This window comes from Drosophila nasuta, chromosome X (genome assembly GCF_023558535.2).
Source record: "Drosophila nasuta strain 15112-1781.00 chromosome X, ASM2355853v1, whole genome shotgun sequence".
Classification (NCBI taxonomy): domain Eukaryota; kingdom Metazoa; phylum Arthropoda; class Insecta; order Diptera; family Drosophilidae; genus Drosophila; species Drosophila nasuta.
In genome coordinates this window covers 14,889,327-14,908,622 of record NC_083459.1, presented here as the reverse complement: position 1 = coordinate 14,908,622, position 19,296 = coordinate 14,889,327, and the positions used below count along the sequence as shown (strand labels likewise).

Sequence of the window (19,296 nt, the reverse complement as noted above, 5' to 3'; positions counted from 1 at the left end):
ACATTGTTCTTTACAAAAATATTTATGATATGATATGTGTATGTGTATTAATTATAACTACAATTTCCCGAAAACGAAATTTAAAACATAAAACAAACAAACAAACAACAACGACAACAACTAAAAGAGAAAAACTCCCATAAACTGTGCTAAAAAAAAATGAAGTAAAGAAATCTATGAACCGAAACGAAATTTCAAATTATCTATTTACAAATGGCATCAAAAGTATTATTTATATATTTTTGACAAGTGCAAAAATATATGCAAATTAATATTTGCGTTTTCAGTTTGCCGCTTAAACTTAAATTCAACTCAACTCAAAATACAACTTCGGAATAAACCGACGCTAAAAAATATTCTTGCAAATTAAAGAACCTTTAAATTACTTATATAATTGTCTGATTTAAAAGGTAAATACATTTGTAAATCAAATAAAAAAGAGCTAAAGAAATTCGAGAGAAATTCGCAAGAATATTTTTTATATATACCCTAAAAAATATACCGGAAAAATTCAATTAAATTTAGTTGAGAACAAGCAATTGTAATTTAATTATTTTTTTTATTTGCTATATTTGTATTTGTTTTTGTTTAACTGCATATTTAATATGCGCTTGTTATGAACATATTTCAATTGTTAAAAAGAAAGAAAAATAATATAAATAATCATTTTTTTTTTTTTTTTTTTAAGCACAAAAGAGAGGCACACGAAACATAAAACAAAACTCAAAGCCAAATTACAACAGCGTCACACACACAAAATAACACTGACATTCACACAGACACAGATACACAACTACACACACACACACACACGCACACACAGCTAACTGTTTTAATGCTTTATAAATGTTTTTAATATTTGTAATACCCAAATGTAATTTATTATTCTACTTAAAAGTAAAAACATGAAACAAATAAAAAAAAACAAATTACAATTAAATTCGCAAAAATGAAAAATGCAAAAATATTGAAAAATCCAAAATTCCCCCAAAAAAAAACCAACAACAAAAACATCCAAGAAAATGTCAAAACGAACGCAAGAATTCTGCATAAATTTAAATTTATTTGAAGAAAAACTCTACATATTTTTTTTTTAGATAATTTTAAGCAGCTAATACTAAATATAAAATTAAAAACTAACTAATAATAAATAATAATATTTGTTTTTTATTATTAAACAATACAAGAACTTGTCAGCAAATGGCAACATTTTCTTTAAAAATACAAAAAAAAATCAAATAAAAACATACAAAAAAAACAAACAAACAAACAAAACAAAAGCAAAAATGTAAAAATAAATGTTCTGCTTCAAAATCAAAAAAAAAAAAAAGAAAAATGTGTTTTAATTATTTCAATTGGAGATTGAGCAACACTGGCGCTTAGCCAACACTGGCTCGCACTCTTACTCATAGCGCCTTCTGACACGCCCTCCGCCCCTCTACAGCAGTGATCTTCGGTTGACGCCTCTGTCTGTGGCCACGACACAGTCTGCCTGCCTCAATTGTGTATGCTCAATTACGAGATACCCTGTACCAAAATTGGCATTGGGTAGGCACAAAGCTGTATTAGATTCAGTCTAAACATTTGTTTTGCTTAGTATTTGATCTTAGTTTGATAGGTTTTAGAAAGAATGGCATCTCTATAGGGATATATTAGCTGGATATCTATAAACTTTAAGTTCGTTACTTATCTTTAATAAATTCTTAGGAAAGAATTTCGGCAACGTATTAAAACTAAATTTATTAGATAGATAAGTCAGTTAGTTAGCCAAGAGAATAAATATTTCATTTATTAATTTAGCTCTTGAACTTTTTATATTAAATAGATTTGAAAATGATTAACTTTAAAATTCATTATATCATCTATTACAACATATTTCAATATTCTGCAATTAAATACTTAAAATATTGTAAATCAATTTCAAATTCATTATCATGATATTATTGATTATTTCATCTATTAGCTAGTGTATCGAAAAATTACAAATACGTTGATGTTCTGACGTTAAATACTTGAAATATTGGAAATCTATTTCATTAGTTCGACATTCTAAAAATTTCATCATTATTTAATATATTTATTCAGTTTATACCCAAATAAGAAGTTAATTATATCACCTATCAACTAATTATTCGAAAAAGTACAATATATTTGATATTCTGAAAATGTCATCATTATTAAATATATTTGATCAGTTTATACTTAAATAAAATATGCATTATTTCATCTATTAGTAAGTATTTCGAAAAATAGAAATATAAATTTATTTCAATAGATTGATATTCTGAAAATTTCAGCACGATCGGGACAATAAGTATGTACATTTTTTTTCCAAAGTTAAATATGTATGCTAAGTCTAGGGTATTTGCCAGTCGATCACAGTCGTTGTTGTTGCTGTTCTTGGCGCGTGTCTTGGCGTGGGCGTGGGACACTGGCTGCTAACCACAGATCGCTGCTGATTACTTGCTGCTGCCCCATGCGACAGCCACAACGACATCTGGCAGCTCAATTGCCGCAGTGACTGGCGCACAGACTCAGTTTTCAAGAGGTGAGAGAGGGAGACAGGAGATGAAAAAGGGGGAGCTGTGGTGGTAGCGGGAGTTGTTCGGTTAAGAATGGGCGGACATATATAAAAAGACTATGACATCATGTTATTATGCAAAGAGACAACGACGACTCTATTGAGAATCTACAAGTCAGACTGGAAGAGAGACACAAAGAGAGGGATAGAGAGACAGAGAGAGAAGCAGAGAGGGGCCAAAGCTTAGTGTGTCAGTGCGCTGACTCCCTCTCGCTCTCTCTCTCTCTCCATCTAAGTCACACTCACTATCTTGTTTGTCTCTCTTTCTCATCTGCATAACTTGAAGGCTTTGGCGATGCTTTCGGCGCTTCGATGATTAATACACCAGCTCTACGCTCCCCTTCTCCTTCTCTCTCTTTCTTCCCCCCTCTGTCTCTCTCTCCCACTCTTAGCAGTCGCTGCACTGACTGTGTCTGTGATTAATGCCTAATTGCTTATTGAATGTCATAACAGTAATTGTGAACAATGTAAAAATCCTTCTAAATGCAAATCGTGGCTAAATGTGTCATTCTTTTTTATTTGTTCAGTTCGATCATCGCTCAGAAAATCACATTACTGGACACATGACATCGCATCGCATGGCGATGCCTAGGATCGATCGATCTATCGAACGATCGAACGATGGATCATTAATTAGTTAGCTGGATGCGTGGGCGAATCCAATTCATAAACTAACGAGACAGTTTACCCAACGCATAAAATCACAATTATCAATCATGCCATGTTTCTTCTTTCCCTCTCTATCCCTCTCTCTCTCTCTCTTGGCAAATGTGGGTCAATGTAATAATTATTAATTAATCGAGTTAACTCGATAAGCGAGTCAGCTGGACAGCTCAAATCTCGATTGAAAGCCTAGAAATCTGTATTGAAAAATTCTTGCGACTTTAAGGATTTATTAAAAAATTAACCATAAACCATTTAAGCCAATTAAAAATTAAAATTATAATAATTAATGTTTAAATAGTAAATAAACAACAAATTAATAATAAAAGGAAAAAATACTAAATGCGTAATTTAGTATATACAGAATACTACTGTGGGCAAAAAGTAAGGTGAATTTTCAATTTAAACTTCGCGGGCCTAACAATTCGGCCTAATTCTTTTTTTCTTAAGTTGGCAAGACTGTTAATGACATCTGGGCCAAATATCATATGAATGTCATTATCAGAAATATATTTACGCTTGTGTTTTCCAAACGACCAAGAGTGCATTTTTCGATTTTTAACAATGTCTGAATGAGAAGTGCCATCAAATTTTGTTTGCCGAATGAAATTTCGGCTGCGGAAACGTTGAGGATGTTGCGGAAGACCTTTGGTGATTCTACCATGTCACAAAAAAATTTTTTTAAGTGGTACAAAGACTTCAAAGAGGGTCGAGAACGTGTTGATGACTTGGAGCGCTCCGGACGACAATCGACGTCAACACATGAGCAACACGTCAATGAAGTGGACGCAAAAATCGTCGTTTGACTATTAGAGACCTTACTGATATGATCGGAATATCAGAAAGATCTGTGAAAACCATTTTGAAAGACCATTTGGGCCTACGAAAAGTCAAATCTCGTTTGGTACCAAAAACGACCAATTTCTGTACACGTTTTTCTTGACCATTTCGCAAAAAATTCGACGCATATCGTTCCAAGACCACTGTATTCGCCTGATTTGGCTCCGTGTGACTTCTGACTATTCCCAAAACTGAAGAGACCACTTCGGGGAATGCGTTTCGAGTCGATTGAGGAGATAAAAGCTAAATCGAAGAAGGCACTGATGGCTATACCGAAAAGGGACTATTTGGCATATTTCGAGGATAGGAAAAAAAGTGTGCATAAGTGTATTTTATCGGGAGGGGATCACTTTGAAGGGAATGATATTGATATAGAAGAATAAATAAAGATTTTTCATTTTACAAACAAATTCACCTTACTTTTTGCCCACAGTAGTAAATGTAAATATATAACAAATTTATAATAAAATGAAAAGAATACTTATTTCCGTAAATTAAATACAGAATAGCCAATAAAATAAATATACAAAATAAATGCATAAAAAGTAAAATGTAAATAAACAACAAATTTATAATAAAATGAAAAATATACTAAATGTAAAAATTAGTATATTCAAAATAAATACGTAATTAGTAAATAAACAACAAATTTATAATAAAAGCAAAAAATACTAAATATGTAAATTGATATATACAAAATAAATACATAAATAGTAAAAATATACCAAATTTATAATAAACTTAAACAACTAATAAAAGAGTAATCGAAAAAATTAAATTATTGAAAGCAGGTATTGAAAATTTTTTAAACTCTAGTTTAAAAGCTTAATCAGCAACTTTCCTAGAATGAACTTCTTAGGTCTGTTAAGTTGTTAAGTTAGTCAATGCAAATAATTTAATAAAGTGCAATAAATTGACAAAGTAAGCTGCCGGTAATCAGTTTATCAGTTAATCGATTTGTGAACAAGTGCGTGTAAAAATGGCTTGCCAAAAATTTTAGTTTTTGTGCACAAAATGCATGTGTGTGTGTTTGACTAGGCGGCGGACCTAGATATTAGTGAAGGCGGACCTGCTAAGTGGGCGTGGTCAGGCAGGCAAGCCTCACAGAAGTTGCTAAGCGATGCTTAAGGTACAGTTGATCAACTGTTGCTCAACAGTTGTGACTGTTTCAATACATTGAAAGAGCAAGCTACTGGCAGTTGATTTAAGTGAATGACCAAAAAAGTCATTGCCAAAAATTTTAGAATATGTGTGTTAAATGCGTGTAAATGTGTGAGACTAGGCGGCGGACCGAGAAAATAGTGAAGGCGGATTGGCTTAGTGGGCGTGGTCAGGCAGGCAAGCTTCGCAAAGTTTGATTAGGGTACTTTAACTCAACTGTTACTCAACAGTTGCGCAGCACTTGAAGGCATTGCATGCAATGTGTGAGATTAGGCGGCCGAATGAGTTATCAAAGAAGGTGAATGTAATAAGTGGGCGTGGTTGGAAGATTGCACAACTTGCATTTACATGTGTTAGTGTATGTGAACCTAGCATAAACTATTGCTGTCATAATCAGTTTACATTAAAGTCGATTAATTGATATTACAAATGTTAATTGCAGGAGAAATAATAAGAAAACTACAGTTGGCTATGAATATACCAAAAATATACCACAAAAATACTAAAATATACCAGAGACTGTACTCATTTTCAATACTACTCATTTGTAATAAAACCGTCTTCTACATATATACCGAAATATACCTCAAAAATACTAAAATATACCAAAGCAAGGCAAGAACAAGAAATAATTAAACAACTTAGCAATTTGCTAACAAATAAGAAAACTACAGTTGACTGTGAATATACCAAAAATATACCACAAAAATACTAAAATATGCCGAGACTTGACGGTAATATAGTCGCTACTCATTTTCAATAAAACAGTGTTGGCCAAATATACTGAAATATACCTCAAAAATACTAAAATATACCAAAGCAAGGCAAAAATAAGGAATAATTAAACAACTTAGCAATTTACTAACAAATAAGAAAACTACAGTTGGCTGTGAATATACCAAAAATATACCACAAAAATACTAAAATATACCAAACACTTGACGGTAAGATAGTCGCTACTTATTTTCAATAAAACAGTGTTGGCCAAATATACTGAAATATACCTCAAAAATACTAAAATATACCAAAGCAAGGCAAGAACAAGGAATAATTGCTGATCTGAATGACTGGTGATCTCTACTATATTCATTCATTTGTTGTAGCAAAATGTTAAAAAATGTTAAAAATTACATGCACTGAAAGATTAAGACCAAAAATTGTATAAGTGAAGATCAAATAAGCATAGAACTTAATAGCAAAAAATGGCAAAACTTTCGTATAAATACAACAGTTCAATGCGATCGATTCTTGAAATTTCTATCAAGTTTCAACTGCACTTTAAAACTAAACGATAGACGAACGCATTTATAACAACTCTTTGCAAATTGTGGTATTTGCTTTTTATCGATGGGGATTGCCCTCTGGCATAATGAAAATAACAAAAAAAAAGAAAAAAAAACTATTCCGCCCCCTCTCTTGAGATACGCGGCGCTGTCAAGTGGAAGAGGAAATGGGTGCAAGTGTTGCTGGGGTCTCTGAGGCTATCTGCGTTCAGTTTTTTGTTTCATTTTTGCCTTTTGTTTTTTGTTGTTCTTTATTTTTTGTATTTGTTTTTTGTTAACGCCAACGCAGCTCATCTGACTGATAGCAACAGGTTGAGAGAAGGTTGAGAAGGTTCCGTTTTGCTTTTGCTTTTCTCTTTCTTTCAGTTTTCAGTTTTGAACGATTATTGGTTGCTTGATTGGTTGGTTAGATTGCAGGTGATTTGCAAATCGCCAGCTGCATGACGTCCAAGTTCCAGCAATAGGCGTGCGTCAAGTCAAGGCAGTTTAAAGAGCAGTTACAATGGTTAGAAAACCAAAAAAACACGAAATGGAATGGAATCGAAAGGAAATCAACGTTGTGATAAATTATAGCATTTAATCGTATCAAATGCTGCTCATAAATAACGAAACGCATTATCATTGAACGTACTATTAGCAATCACAGTGACAAGTCAGATATACACACACAACTACACACACACACACACACTTAGAGTGTGCACACTCGCTTGCTTGTAGTAGTAGAAGTGCCGGCTGTAGTGTGGTGTATTTTTAGCTGTGCGTTAAGTGAAAAATTATGCCACCTAGACAATAATAACAACAATTATATTTATTGCAACAATTATTGAGTGAACCGCGCACAATGATACCCTATAAAAATGTGAACAATTAAATGCACAACATGACAAACAATAATTAAACTTATTTTACAATGATATTAACTTTCTTATTCGATTACTATTCAACAAGTGAGAAACAAGAAAGTGTGCTCGAGAGAGTGAGTGCGGTATTATTCTTAAAATATACCAAATTAATATACCGCATAAATACTAAAATATACTTAAGGCTATATTGGGTAAATTAATAAAGTACCAAATTCAAAATATACCATAAAATATACCATACCAATATATACCAGATTTAATAACAAAAAGGCTTAAGTCGAGTGTTCTCAACTGTGAGATACCCGGCAGTGCGGTATTCTTAAAATATACCAAATTAATATATCTCAAAAATACTGAAATATATCGGAATCTGTGTTTGGTATATTAATAAAGTAGAATATTAAAAAAAATTTACCAAAAATACCAGACATACTAGATTTAATAATAAAAACCATATTCTACGAATATACCAAAAATATACCGCAAAAGTGTTATAATATGGTGAAGGCCATATTTAGTAAGTTAAAATACCACTACATTGAAGATATACCAAAAAGTAGTAAACATACCACATTTGATAACAAAAGAGCTACATTCGAATGTATTCGTCTATAAGATACTCGCTACCTATATTCAATAAAACCATATTCTACACATATACCGCAAAATACTAAAATATATACCAAAGGTTATATTTAGTACACAGATATTGTACCACACTTAAATATACCAATTGTGAGATACCCGGTACCCACTTTCAATAAAACCATATTCTACACATATACCGCAAAATACTAAAATGTATACCAAAGGTTATATTTTCTATACAGATATTGTACCACACTCAAAATATACCATAGAGTGCAAAAAAATGCCTAATTGTCAGCCAATATAAAATTAGTATTTGTATAAAATTAGTATTTTAATAACATTCAGATGCAATCTCTTATATAAAGGATTATAGACTTGTCTCGACAAACACCAATTAACTTCTAACCAAGTATTAACTGCAATAAAATATGCAATATTATAACTAATAACTATAGGAAATGTTCAACAGCGACAATTATCACAAAATATTCATAATTGAATGTGGACCATAAAAAAACAAGTGAAGCTTATACTCAAAGCAGTTTCATGCAGGCAAAGTGAAACAACAAATTAATTACTTCATTCATTGATTTAGAATTCTATTCCCAAATGCTCTCCAAGCATACCCCATTGCAGTGTGTTTTCGGTTTACAGGGCATGCGAACAACATCGAAATCGTTACCAACACAAGTGCAACCTGTGTGATAAATGGGCTTGTCTTGCGGCCAAAAGGCTCAAGATTAGCATTGACCAGGGCGCAAAGCATTCGAGAACCACCGAAACAAGCAAAGTCGATGTTGTTGCCGTTGCCGTTGTCGACCCGCTGTCTACCATTCGTTCTGTGGCATATCAAGCATAGGTTCTCACCAAACTCGATTGAAGGTCAGGTTAGAGGGCGTGGCATGTTTTGGGCTTGAAATAACATGAGCTCTCCGAATGCTAGAAAGTATCTTAAGGGCACTGAATGAATGACTCAAAGGCCTTTCGAAAGAGATTTTTTTTGTTTGTGTTCTTTAGATTGTTCATTTGTAATTTAGAAAACGCGACACTTGATCAATTAATTAGGAAATTTATTTTCAAATTATTGAATTGAGGGAAATTGTGGGAAATGGGAACAAAATTAAATAAGATATCTGTGACCATTTAAATGATTTTAGTTTAAGCAAAGGTTGTGCTAAAATTATATGTGTGCAAGATGATGATTAAAAAACTATTAAATGGCTATTAAAAGCAATTAGATGCAAAGCTAGGCATGTTATGTACCCTTTCAATGAATAATAATACATTTGAATTAATATACATATTTTAAAGTTCTTGCCTTACCTTACTTATGAAATGCAGCTTTCTTTTCTTCCTCTTTTAGAAAAGCTGAAAATACAAAAATAAAAAGTTTTATTAGTTAATATTCAAAAAAATACCACAAATAGTTATATCAAATAATTTTTGGTACACAGAATAATAACTATAGTCTTTATGATTCCTTAATGTATCAGTTGAAAATTGTAGACTTTATTAATAGAATACTTTAGCATGGGGAAAAACGCTGACAATCTGGTATATTTTGTACTATATGGTATATTTTAATTGTAGTGTCATTTCAATATACCAAATATAGCATTTGGTATATTTTTAGTATTTTGTGGTATATTCATTTGGTATGTCAATATACTAAATGTATCGTTTGGTATATATTCAGTATTTTTGTGGTATATTCATTTGGTATATTTTTTTTAATATTTGTTGTAGTATATTAATTTGGTATATTTTAAAATTATTACCGCGCTGTTTTGCTTTTATTCAAAATGGGTATCGGGTATCTCTCAGTTGATTTATATAAATAAAATGGTTAAAATTGAGAAACATTTAATGAAAAAGTGGATTCAATTTATTAAAGTAAATTCTCAAAAAGTAAAAAGTAAATTAAAAACAGAAATCTTTATTCAAATTATTATCGTTTAAATTGCAATTTAATTATTTTTTTTGAGTTGTTTATTAGTGAATTTCAAGTACGTAATGAGTAGTTTACATTTTATATTTGATATGAATTTAATTTGTTTATAATAGAGTTTTAACTGCGCAATAAGTTGTTTACGTTTCATTAAAGTTAAGAAATAAAAATTTGAATGCATTGTTCGCAAATGTATGATTAATTTTCTTGTACGCACTTTTCTTGCAGCTGCATAATTGTAAATATTATTGCATATTTATTTAAGGCAAGTTGCACACACACACACACACAAACACTTTTAAAGTATTTTTAAGTATTGGGCATGTTATGGCAACAAGTTCAGGTGCATGACGCGACATTAGCTGAGGCAATGCAACATTTGGCGCAACAAATGGGATGTGACGGCCAAGACATCGAGAGGTTGGGGAGAGGTGCAGGGGTGCAGTAGGAGGGGGGCAGCGCAATGCAGGTTGCCGCAGGTTGTGACAAGAAAAAAACTAAATAAAATAAAACAAAACAAAAAAGCCGCAAAATCTATGCGAATTGTGAATTGCTGCGCATATTATGTGTGTGCATATGGCCGTCAATCATTGGCATTATTATGTACGATTGCGAATCTACAGTGAAAACCCACTCAGTGGACACCCCCTCCTGGACGGACACTTTGTTTAGATAAAATAATTTCGCCTGCTGTGAGTGGACATCTTTCGTTGAAACTGTTTCAAATAAAATCCAACTACACCCTCTCTTGGTCGGACACTTTGTTTACTATTAAAGGAAACATTTCGCATACCCTCTCGTAGATGGACACAAATTTCTTTTAAATAAACGGGAGAAGAAGAGTTGAACGGACAAAAAAGATTTTACTAATTTTAATTGAAATTCAAAATGTAAACAAAAATTGAACATTCTTTAAGAGAGTTTTCACTGTAGCTTCGAACTGCAGTCAGTCTATCAGTCAGTCAATCAAGGTGCAGCAGCAGCAGCAGCAGTCGAGAGTTGGCATTTTGGCCGTTGGCTAAGGTCAGCATGGCCAACATTGCGTATGAGTAATGTCGGCGCATAAACATACACAAATAGATCGACCAAATGAAATCTCGGATCTTTCAGCCACTGTGCGCAACGCCCACAACACAACACCACACTCAGCAGTCAGCACTCAACACACTCAACGACACTCGCATGCGGCGAATAGTTTGAATAACATGAATATGCTCATTTGGCTCAGCGAGTAGTGCGCACTTATTAGCTGCAAATCAAATTTCAAATTTGTATTCATATTCAAATCAATTTTAGCCGCAGGTCGTTCCACAGCAATCAACAATCGCAATAGAACAACGAAACATTAACAACAGCAACAACAACAACAACAACTGCAATGAACAAAAAGGCGCGTCTTTTTGTGCGCCGCTGACGCATTTGAAACGTGTAGCTTATTGAGATTTAGCATCTAACAGCGTTTTTATTAATACTGCACATGACTAATTGGCAATCAATCAAGTCTTGCAGCGTCTTTTGGCGATTAGTAATCATTACAAAACAAAACAAAAAAAAAGACATTGTATAAAATCATTTAATACAAAATGGCAATCGAGACATTGCATAAAAGTGTTGCCGGACTGCAGAAAAATGGTCAACAGTAAAGTTGCCATACGTTCTCAGTTAAAACTGCTGCAGCCAAGTTAACGCATTTTTAAAATGTTGTGCGCAACCAACTTAACGTCTTTCTTTACTATGTGTGCAGCCCACTTCACGCGGGACACAGAATATCGCGCCATTATTTTGCGCCAAAAACACACACACAGTGATAGTTAATAGTTTGCTTGGGGCTCCTTGGGGCAACAAGTAGTGCGCACTTAATGGCTGCAAATCAAATTTCAATTTCATATGCATATTCAAATAGATTTTGCTGCAGGTCGTTCGACAATCGTAACGAACATAAACAATTAGCAACAATAACAACTACAATTACTTTTTGTACGCCGCTGGCGCAATTGAAATGTGAAGCTTACCAAGATTGGGCATCCAACAGCGTTAATACTGCACATGACTAATTGACAATTAATCAAGTTTTGCAGCATCTCTTGGCGATTACTAATCGTTGCACACATTCACAATCACAAAAACAAAAATGAAACAAAAAACACTTTGAGTAAAATCACAAGCACAAAAACAAAAAGGAAACAAAAAAAGCACTTTGTGTAAACTCACTTAAAAAAAACGACTCCGCCGGTGGAGTGAAGAAAACTGGACTACCGTAGAGTTACCAGGTGTAGTTAGATGTAGTGCAGTATTTTTAAAATATTAGTTCGCAAATTGCGCGCTGCCTAGTTAACTCAATTTGGAATAGTCTGTGAGTAAATTACGCGCTGCCAACTTCACGCACAGACACACACACACACACTTGCGCCTTAATAGCATAGATCCTTGGGGCAACAGAGCAGAGGGGCAAAGCTCACCTATTGGCTGCAAATTAAAATTTTAAATTCATATTCATATTTAAATCGATATGGCCGCAGGTTAAACAAAGGTAACTACAAAAGCGGACAAAAGGCGCATGAGAATATGCAACTTGTTGTGCGCCGCTGACGCATATGAATTATGAAGCTTACCGCGATTTGACACCTAGCAGCGTTTTTTTTTATAACATATAGCTAATTGACAGTGTCTTATGGTGATTACTAATCGTTGCAGCTACCACAAAACCAAAAAAAAAAGCATTTAAAGCACTTTGAAATAATAAGCAATCACGACTTTACAGTTAAAAACGCGCTGCCGGACTTAGAAAACTGGTCAAGCTGATAGAGCTGCCAGACGCAGCCAACGTGAAGCAAATTGCGCGCAGTTTTGAAATATGGGTTTTAAGCAGAGCGAGCGCCGAAATGCGCAGTTTTCACAAATATGCGTGAGCGCAAATTGCGCGCAGCCAACTTCACGCAGTTTTCAAATATGTATGTGCGTGAGCGCAAATTGCGTGCAGCCAACTTCACGGGAGACGCAAAAATGCGCGATTATTTTGCGCGACGCTCCATCGAACATGGCGCGATTTTTTTGTAATTACTAAACAATTAATGAAAAGTTTAAGCAAGATCCAAACACAACAATGTATTCGCCGCGGCAAACATTGCCAGTGCCGCAGCCGCAAGACTTTGGCTTCCCACACACACCATACGACATACAGGAAGAATTGATGCAACAGCTTTTTCTAGTGCTGGAGCGCAAACAAATTGGCATCTTTGAGTCACCCACAGGCACGGGCAAATCGCTGACACTGCTGTGCGGAGCGCTCAGTTGGCTGCGCCAACACGAAGAGTTGGTGCGCACCGAGCTGCAGCAGCGCATTGAGCAGGTGCAGCGCGAATTGCGGCAGCTGCAGGCGGCAAACGAGCAGGCGGTGGACTGGATAACGGCACAGGGCGCCACACAGGCGCAGCGTGAAGAGCTGCAGCAGTTGGAACACTTAAGAGCGCTGCTGCAGCAACAGGAGCAACAGCTGGCGGAGGTAAAGCAGCGCAACCGACAGCAACAACAGCAGCAGCGCAAAGCGCGCAAAGCAAACGAGGAACAATTGCTGCCGGAGACAGCAGCAGATGAGGAGCCGGCGCAGGAGGATGGAGTGGACGAAGAGGAAGAACTGCAACAGGAAGCGGAACGCTTTCGCCATGTACAGATCTTCTACTGCAGTCGAACGCATTCGCAGCTGGCGCAAATCGTTGCCGAGCTGCGCAAGACGCCGCATGCCACCTGGACGCGTTGCATCTCGCTGGGATCCCGGCAACAGTTGTGCATCAATGCACAGGTACGTCGCCTGCCACATGTGGCACTGATGAACGAACGCTGCTTGGACATGGCCAGCAAACGTAATCCTTGCATTTACAAAGCGCCAGCCCAGTTGCAGCGTTTAAGCGATGCCGCGTTGCTGCAACCGCTGGACATCGAGGAGCTGGCCACCGAGGGTGCTGCATGCGGCAGCTGCCCCTACTATGCCACACGTGCCGCACAGCCGCAGGCGCAACTCGTATTACTTCCCTATCAGCTGCTGTTGCAACGCAACTCGCGCCAGCAACTGGGCATCGAGTTGAGCGGCTCCATCATCATTGTGGACGAGGCGCACAATCTGCTCGACACGTTAATGCAACTGCACAGCAGCGAAGTGCAGCTGGAGCAGTTGCAGCTGCTCAAACAGCAGTTGGCTGGCTATAAACAACGCTATGCGAGTCGCTTCAGTGCCACGCATTTGTTGCGTCTCAATCAGCTGCTGTTTGTGGTGCGTCGCCTGCTGCAGTTGCTCACAGAGTCGACCAGCTTGGAGCCACGTCTGTTGCGCACCTATGAACTGACGGCCGAGGGCGATTTCTTCAACATTGATCTGCACGCTTTGCTCCAGTTTTGCACTCGCACACGTTTCGCCCAGAAGCTGCAGGGATTCGTGCAGCGGCAACGCGAACGTGAGCCGCAGCCGAGCGAGAATCAAGCGCCGCCCACGCAGCAGCTGCTGCAGCGTCTGGCCACGCAACATCAACTGCAGCAGCAGCGTGGTCAGAAGCGCAAGCCAGGAATGGAGCAACCTGCTCCAACACCTGCTGTGCAGCAGCCATCGCCTGCTCCTGCTTCTGTTTCTAGTTTGCCGTCGCCTTTGCGCCCGTTGCTCGCCTTTCTGGAGACGCTCACCAGCGATGCCGCCGATGGACGTGTTCTGCTGCAACCCAAGACGGGCACACTCAAGTATCTGCTGTTGAATCCTGCCGAGCATTTTGCTGACATTGTCAGAGAAGCACGCGCTGTAAGTTACCGTTCACTAACTATATAGATTTGAGGCATTCTTACGACATTAACTATAATTCTAGAGAAATCCATCCGTCTGTCTGTCCGTTTACTTCATCGCCCAAATCTTTGCTTACATAAAAGCTAGAGCTGGCAAATTTGGTTACAATATTTGTAGCTAGGCAAGCTAACAAAATACTGCATGCAAGCAGCTTTAACCCTTTAAATGGGATCTGTCTGTCTGTCTGTCCGCCTGTTTAAGTCTCTTAAACACAGCTTATATAAAAGCTTGAGCTACCAAAGTTGGTCACAATGCTTATGAGCGCTGTAGGCAGCTTAAATGCATTTTAGACCTTAGCCACGCCCACTTGCACGCTCCTCAATGGACAATACTCCACTAAGCATCTTGAGTTGTAAGTAAGAGCTTTGAGCTTATTGGTAGCTGCTTTCTTTCAGTTCATGCACATATTTTGTAATCTTTTTTTTATAATAATCATAATAAGTAAAAAAGCTTGTAAAAAATAAGTAACTAAAGCAATTTAAAATGCAGCTGTTCAGTCAGAGCTAGCAAATTTGTTTGCAATAGCTGCAGTTCAAGTGCATTTAAGACTTGAGCCACGTCCACTGCAAAAGCTAGAGTGATTCATATTCTATAAACAACAACCAAAAGAAAGCAACTTAATTTAACCCTCCAAAATGCATCCGTCTGTCTGTCTGTCTGGGTTTAAGTGGAGCTCCTCTAACTCAGCTTATATAAAAGTCAGAGCTCTCACACTTAAGACACAATACTTATGACATTACTTAGACTTTAGCCACGCCCACTTAGACGCTCAATTTCAATAAGATTATTTTACAAACTCAAATTTCATCTATGCCACACATTGAATTCTACTTTATTCATGCTTCAGCTCGTCATCGCAGGCGGCACAATGCAGCCCACAGAGGAATTGAAGTCACAACTCTTTGCTCAGTGCCCGGACCGTGTGGTGGAGCACTTCTATGGTCATGTGGTGCCACCGGATGCAGTGCAGCCTTTTGTGCTCCCGACTGGACCAACAGGCGCGACGCTTTGCTTCAACTACGCACAACGCAGCAGCGTCAGCATGGTAAGTATAGCTGTAAATGACTTTCAATTCATTCATGATTAATGACTCCCAATCTCGCACAGCTTCAGGAACTCGCCATGGTGCTGCAGAATCTGTGCAATGTGCTGCCCGCTGGCGTTGTTTGTTTTCTGCCCTCTTACGATTATCTGGACGTTGTTTACACGCATCTACAGCGTAGCGGCACGCTGGCAAGGATTGCGCAACGCAAGCGTATCTTTCTCGAGACTAGCGGCAAAAATGTGGAGCAACTGCTGCAGCAATATGCCGAGGCAATTGCTCAACCCAAGGCAACGGGCGCTTTGCTCTTGAGCGTCGTCGGTGGCAAATTATCCGAGGGCTTGAATTTTGCCGATGACTTGGGACGCGGCGTCATTGTAGTCGGTCTGCCGTATCCGAATCGCACGGCGCCCGAGCTCAAGGAGCGCATGCGGCATCTGGACGCACAGTTGGGTCCAGGTGCGGGCAACGAGTATTACGAGAATCTCTGCATGAAGGCGGTCAATCAGTGCATTGGTCGCTCGGTGCGGCATATACGTGACTATGCCTGCGTCTATCTGCTGGACGAGCGCTATGCGAGCGCACGCATTCAACAGAAGCTGCCGCAGTGGATTGCACGCTCGCTGAGTGTGGCCAGCGAGGGATTTGGTTCTGTGCAAGCGCGCACGGCGCGTTTCTTCAAGGCTAGAAGCCAAATGGTGTAATGATGGGGAGGCTGTGTGATATCTGTGAAGGAGTGTCCTCTAAAGGAAGGTCTTCCGCTTGATAGTTGACCGACAAGTTAAGAAGACCTTGAGGCTTCTACCTTTTCTACTTGGTCTTGGAGATCTTTTGTAATCCACTCTAAGACCTTTGCTTCCTCTAAGATATCTGTTGTATTCCCTATTTGGGGGACCATGTCTATTCATTCCATTTATGCATTTGATTGTATTCTTTCTTAAGACTCTTCTCCTCCACTTTAGGAGACTTCTTTCTTTAGGAGACCTCTTCCACTGCGTAAAAAACACCTCTTTTATTGCCTTAGGAAGACCTCTTCTGTGATTTGTTCTTGTTTTGATGGGGAGACTGCCTGATATCTGTGAAGGAGTGTCTTCTAAAGGAAGGTCTTCCGCTTGATAGTTGACCGACAAGTTAAGAAGACCTTGAGGCTTCTACCTTTTATACTTGGTCTTGGAGATCTTTTGTAATCCACTCTAAGACCTTTGCTTCCTCTAAGATATCTGTTGTATTCCCCATTTGGGGGACCATGTCTATTCATTCCATTTATGCATTTTATAGTATTCTCTCCTATGACTCTTCTCTCTACTTTTGGAGACTTCTTTCATTGCCTTAGGAAGACTTCTTTCGTTGCCTTAGGAAGACTTCTTTCATTGCCTTAGGAAGACCTCTTCTGTGATTTGCTCTTGTTTTCCTAAAGAAATCTCCCTCAAAGGAAAATCTCTAATGAATTTGTAGTTTGTAAACGAACGCCAAGCGAAAGTATTAAAATAACAAAAGATTTATTAACAAAGGAATTTTTGGAATTGCAGCATTTCCAGCCAAAGCACCAGCTCCAGCCAGAGTTATTCATCCGGATGAGAATGCGGAACGGTTGTTCCCATCGCCAACTCCGCATCAGTGTCCGATAAGAGAGCGCCGTCTAGCTGGACTTGCCACGCGAGTATTGGGCAAAGAGGAGATTATAAGAGGGAAAATTGCAGCACTGCATATCGGTGCGTTGCCAATTGGAAAGCGTGGAGTATTCAATCTCCAGCTCCTTCATCGTCTCGTAGGCCAACGATGATTTATTCGCAAATATGGTGACAATGAATTTGCCCGGCTTGAATGTCTTGATCACCTGACTGATCAGACGCGTGTAATTGTCCAAGGCCACGTTGCTCTCGAAGCTCACATACGAGAATTTCTCCTCGGGCGTAATGTGAATGGTCATGTATTCGCCCTTATCGTTGATGCCATTCATCGAATAACCGCACGGATCGAAGAGAAAGTCATCGATATGCATTTGGGGCAGCAACAGATCAATGCCAGAACTCTGTGTGACCTCTTGACCCGTGGCAAACTTATCTTTGGTAAACAGCGCCATGACATCGTTATCGAGCTGCTGCATCAATATCTCAATCGTCTGATCGGGATCCCCGAAATCAGCGGGTTGCTGTAATTGCAATTGTTGCAATTTCTGATTCGGTTTAACTTCATCCTCCTCCTCCTCTTCGCCCTCCTTCTCGGGTTGACTGAACGTATAGAGATACCAACATTCCTGATTGATTGAGCCCAAGCAATAGGAACGTCCCTCGGGAAAGATGCTGTCCAAATATGTGACCTCCTCGTAGAAGCCTTTGTGCGGTGAATTCTGCACCTCGGGACGTGTGAAATTCTTGCGCGAATAGAAGATATCCGTGATCACTGTATAGCCCTCGACTTGGGCCAGTTTGAGCAATTGTTCCAAGCACTTGAGGGGCGTGGTGGTGCCGCAGGTCTTCAGTATCCAGCGGCGACGAGAGACAAACATGCTGCTCTCGCTGAGCAGGAATGCATCGATATGTTCGTTCTGTGTGAAACTGATTATTTCACATTTGACGTGGCGCAACAGATTCTCCCATTGATTGCGCGTTATGTTGCGCAAATCGCCCGTGGCACGTTCATCGAACCACACTTCCAACAGCTTCTCAACGCCCTCAAAGAAGTGATCGCTCTCAATCTCCGGCGGCAGCGCTGCAATTTGCAATTGTTGTGCTTGTTGTTTATCCATTGTTTATCGGTTCGGCGGTTCGCTTCAGCGTCTGCTGGATGGAGATGGATAAATGAAGCGCTTCAAATGTTGCCCCTTAGAACTGCCTTTGCTAGTGCTGCCAAAAATATCGATGTTGCCACAACTATCTAGCTATCGATATTGTTTAGATGGCTTTTCAAATGTGCTTAAACATCGATTTCTTTGCTTCGCAATAATCGATTTCTCTTTTGCGGGCAAGTAAGCAAATTCATTTATTATTGACAAAATTTTTCTGTAAGTTGAATTTGTTGCTGTTTTATTTCACACCACGGAATATTACTAGAAAAACAAACAGCTATGATGCATAATTTACGTTCTTATACACATACAACGTGTGTAGCTTCACATATTATTAAAATAAAAGTAGTTGGAAAAGTTAATTTAGATTATTGACTGAAAGATTTCCGTTAAAAATAAAATTTTTCCGAAAAATTAACGTATGAAAAACGTACAAAGACAACAACTTGAAGCTCGTTAAAATACCAATAAAGTAGTTTTAACAAATTCTATTATTTTTTATGTTTTATTCTATTTGAAAGAAAATATATATTACGTTCCCACACTCACTGTTGTAATTTTTTAAAGTTGATACATTTATAGATTCCGTCGATGAAACATCAATAACATCGATGTATGAATTTATCGATGTTTCTCTCTCACCTCTAGTGCGGACCACATGTGCGACATTCAAACTGCCTCGAACCGGCTTGCTACATGGCCACTGCT

The 19,296-nt window shown here is 38.0% G+C and overlaps 2 protein-coding genes across 2 annotated transcripts; one reads left to right on the top strand and one right to left on the bottom strand.

Annotated features, from left to right (window-relative positions):
* Positions 1-12,935: 12,935 nt before the first annotated feature.
* LOC132795705 (ATP-dependent DNA helicase DDX11) lies at positions 12,936-17,289 on the top strand. The gene is made up of 3 exons (XM_060806570.1): positions 12,936-14,716; positions 15,606-15,803; positions 15,866-17,289. Exons 1-3 carry the CDS (start codon positions 13,037-13,039, stop codon positions 16,502-16,504), a joined length of 2,517 nt encoding a protein of 838 aa, XP_060662553.1. The 5' UTR covers positions 12,936-13,036; the 3' UTR covers positions 16,505-17,289.
* On the bottom strand, positions 17,283-18,667 carry LOC132795706 (S-adenosylmethionine decarboxylase proenzyme). The gene has a single exon (XM_060806571.1). It carries the CDS (start codon positions 18,547-18,549, stop codon positions 17,440-17,442), a length of 1,110 nt encoding a protein of 369 aa, XP_060662554.1. The 5' UTR covers positions 18,550-18,667; the 3' UTR covers positions 17,283-17,439.
* Positions 18,668-19,296: the final 629 nt, after the last annotated feature.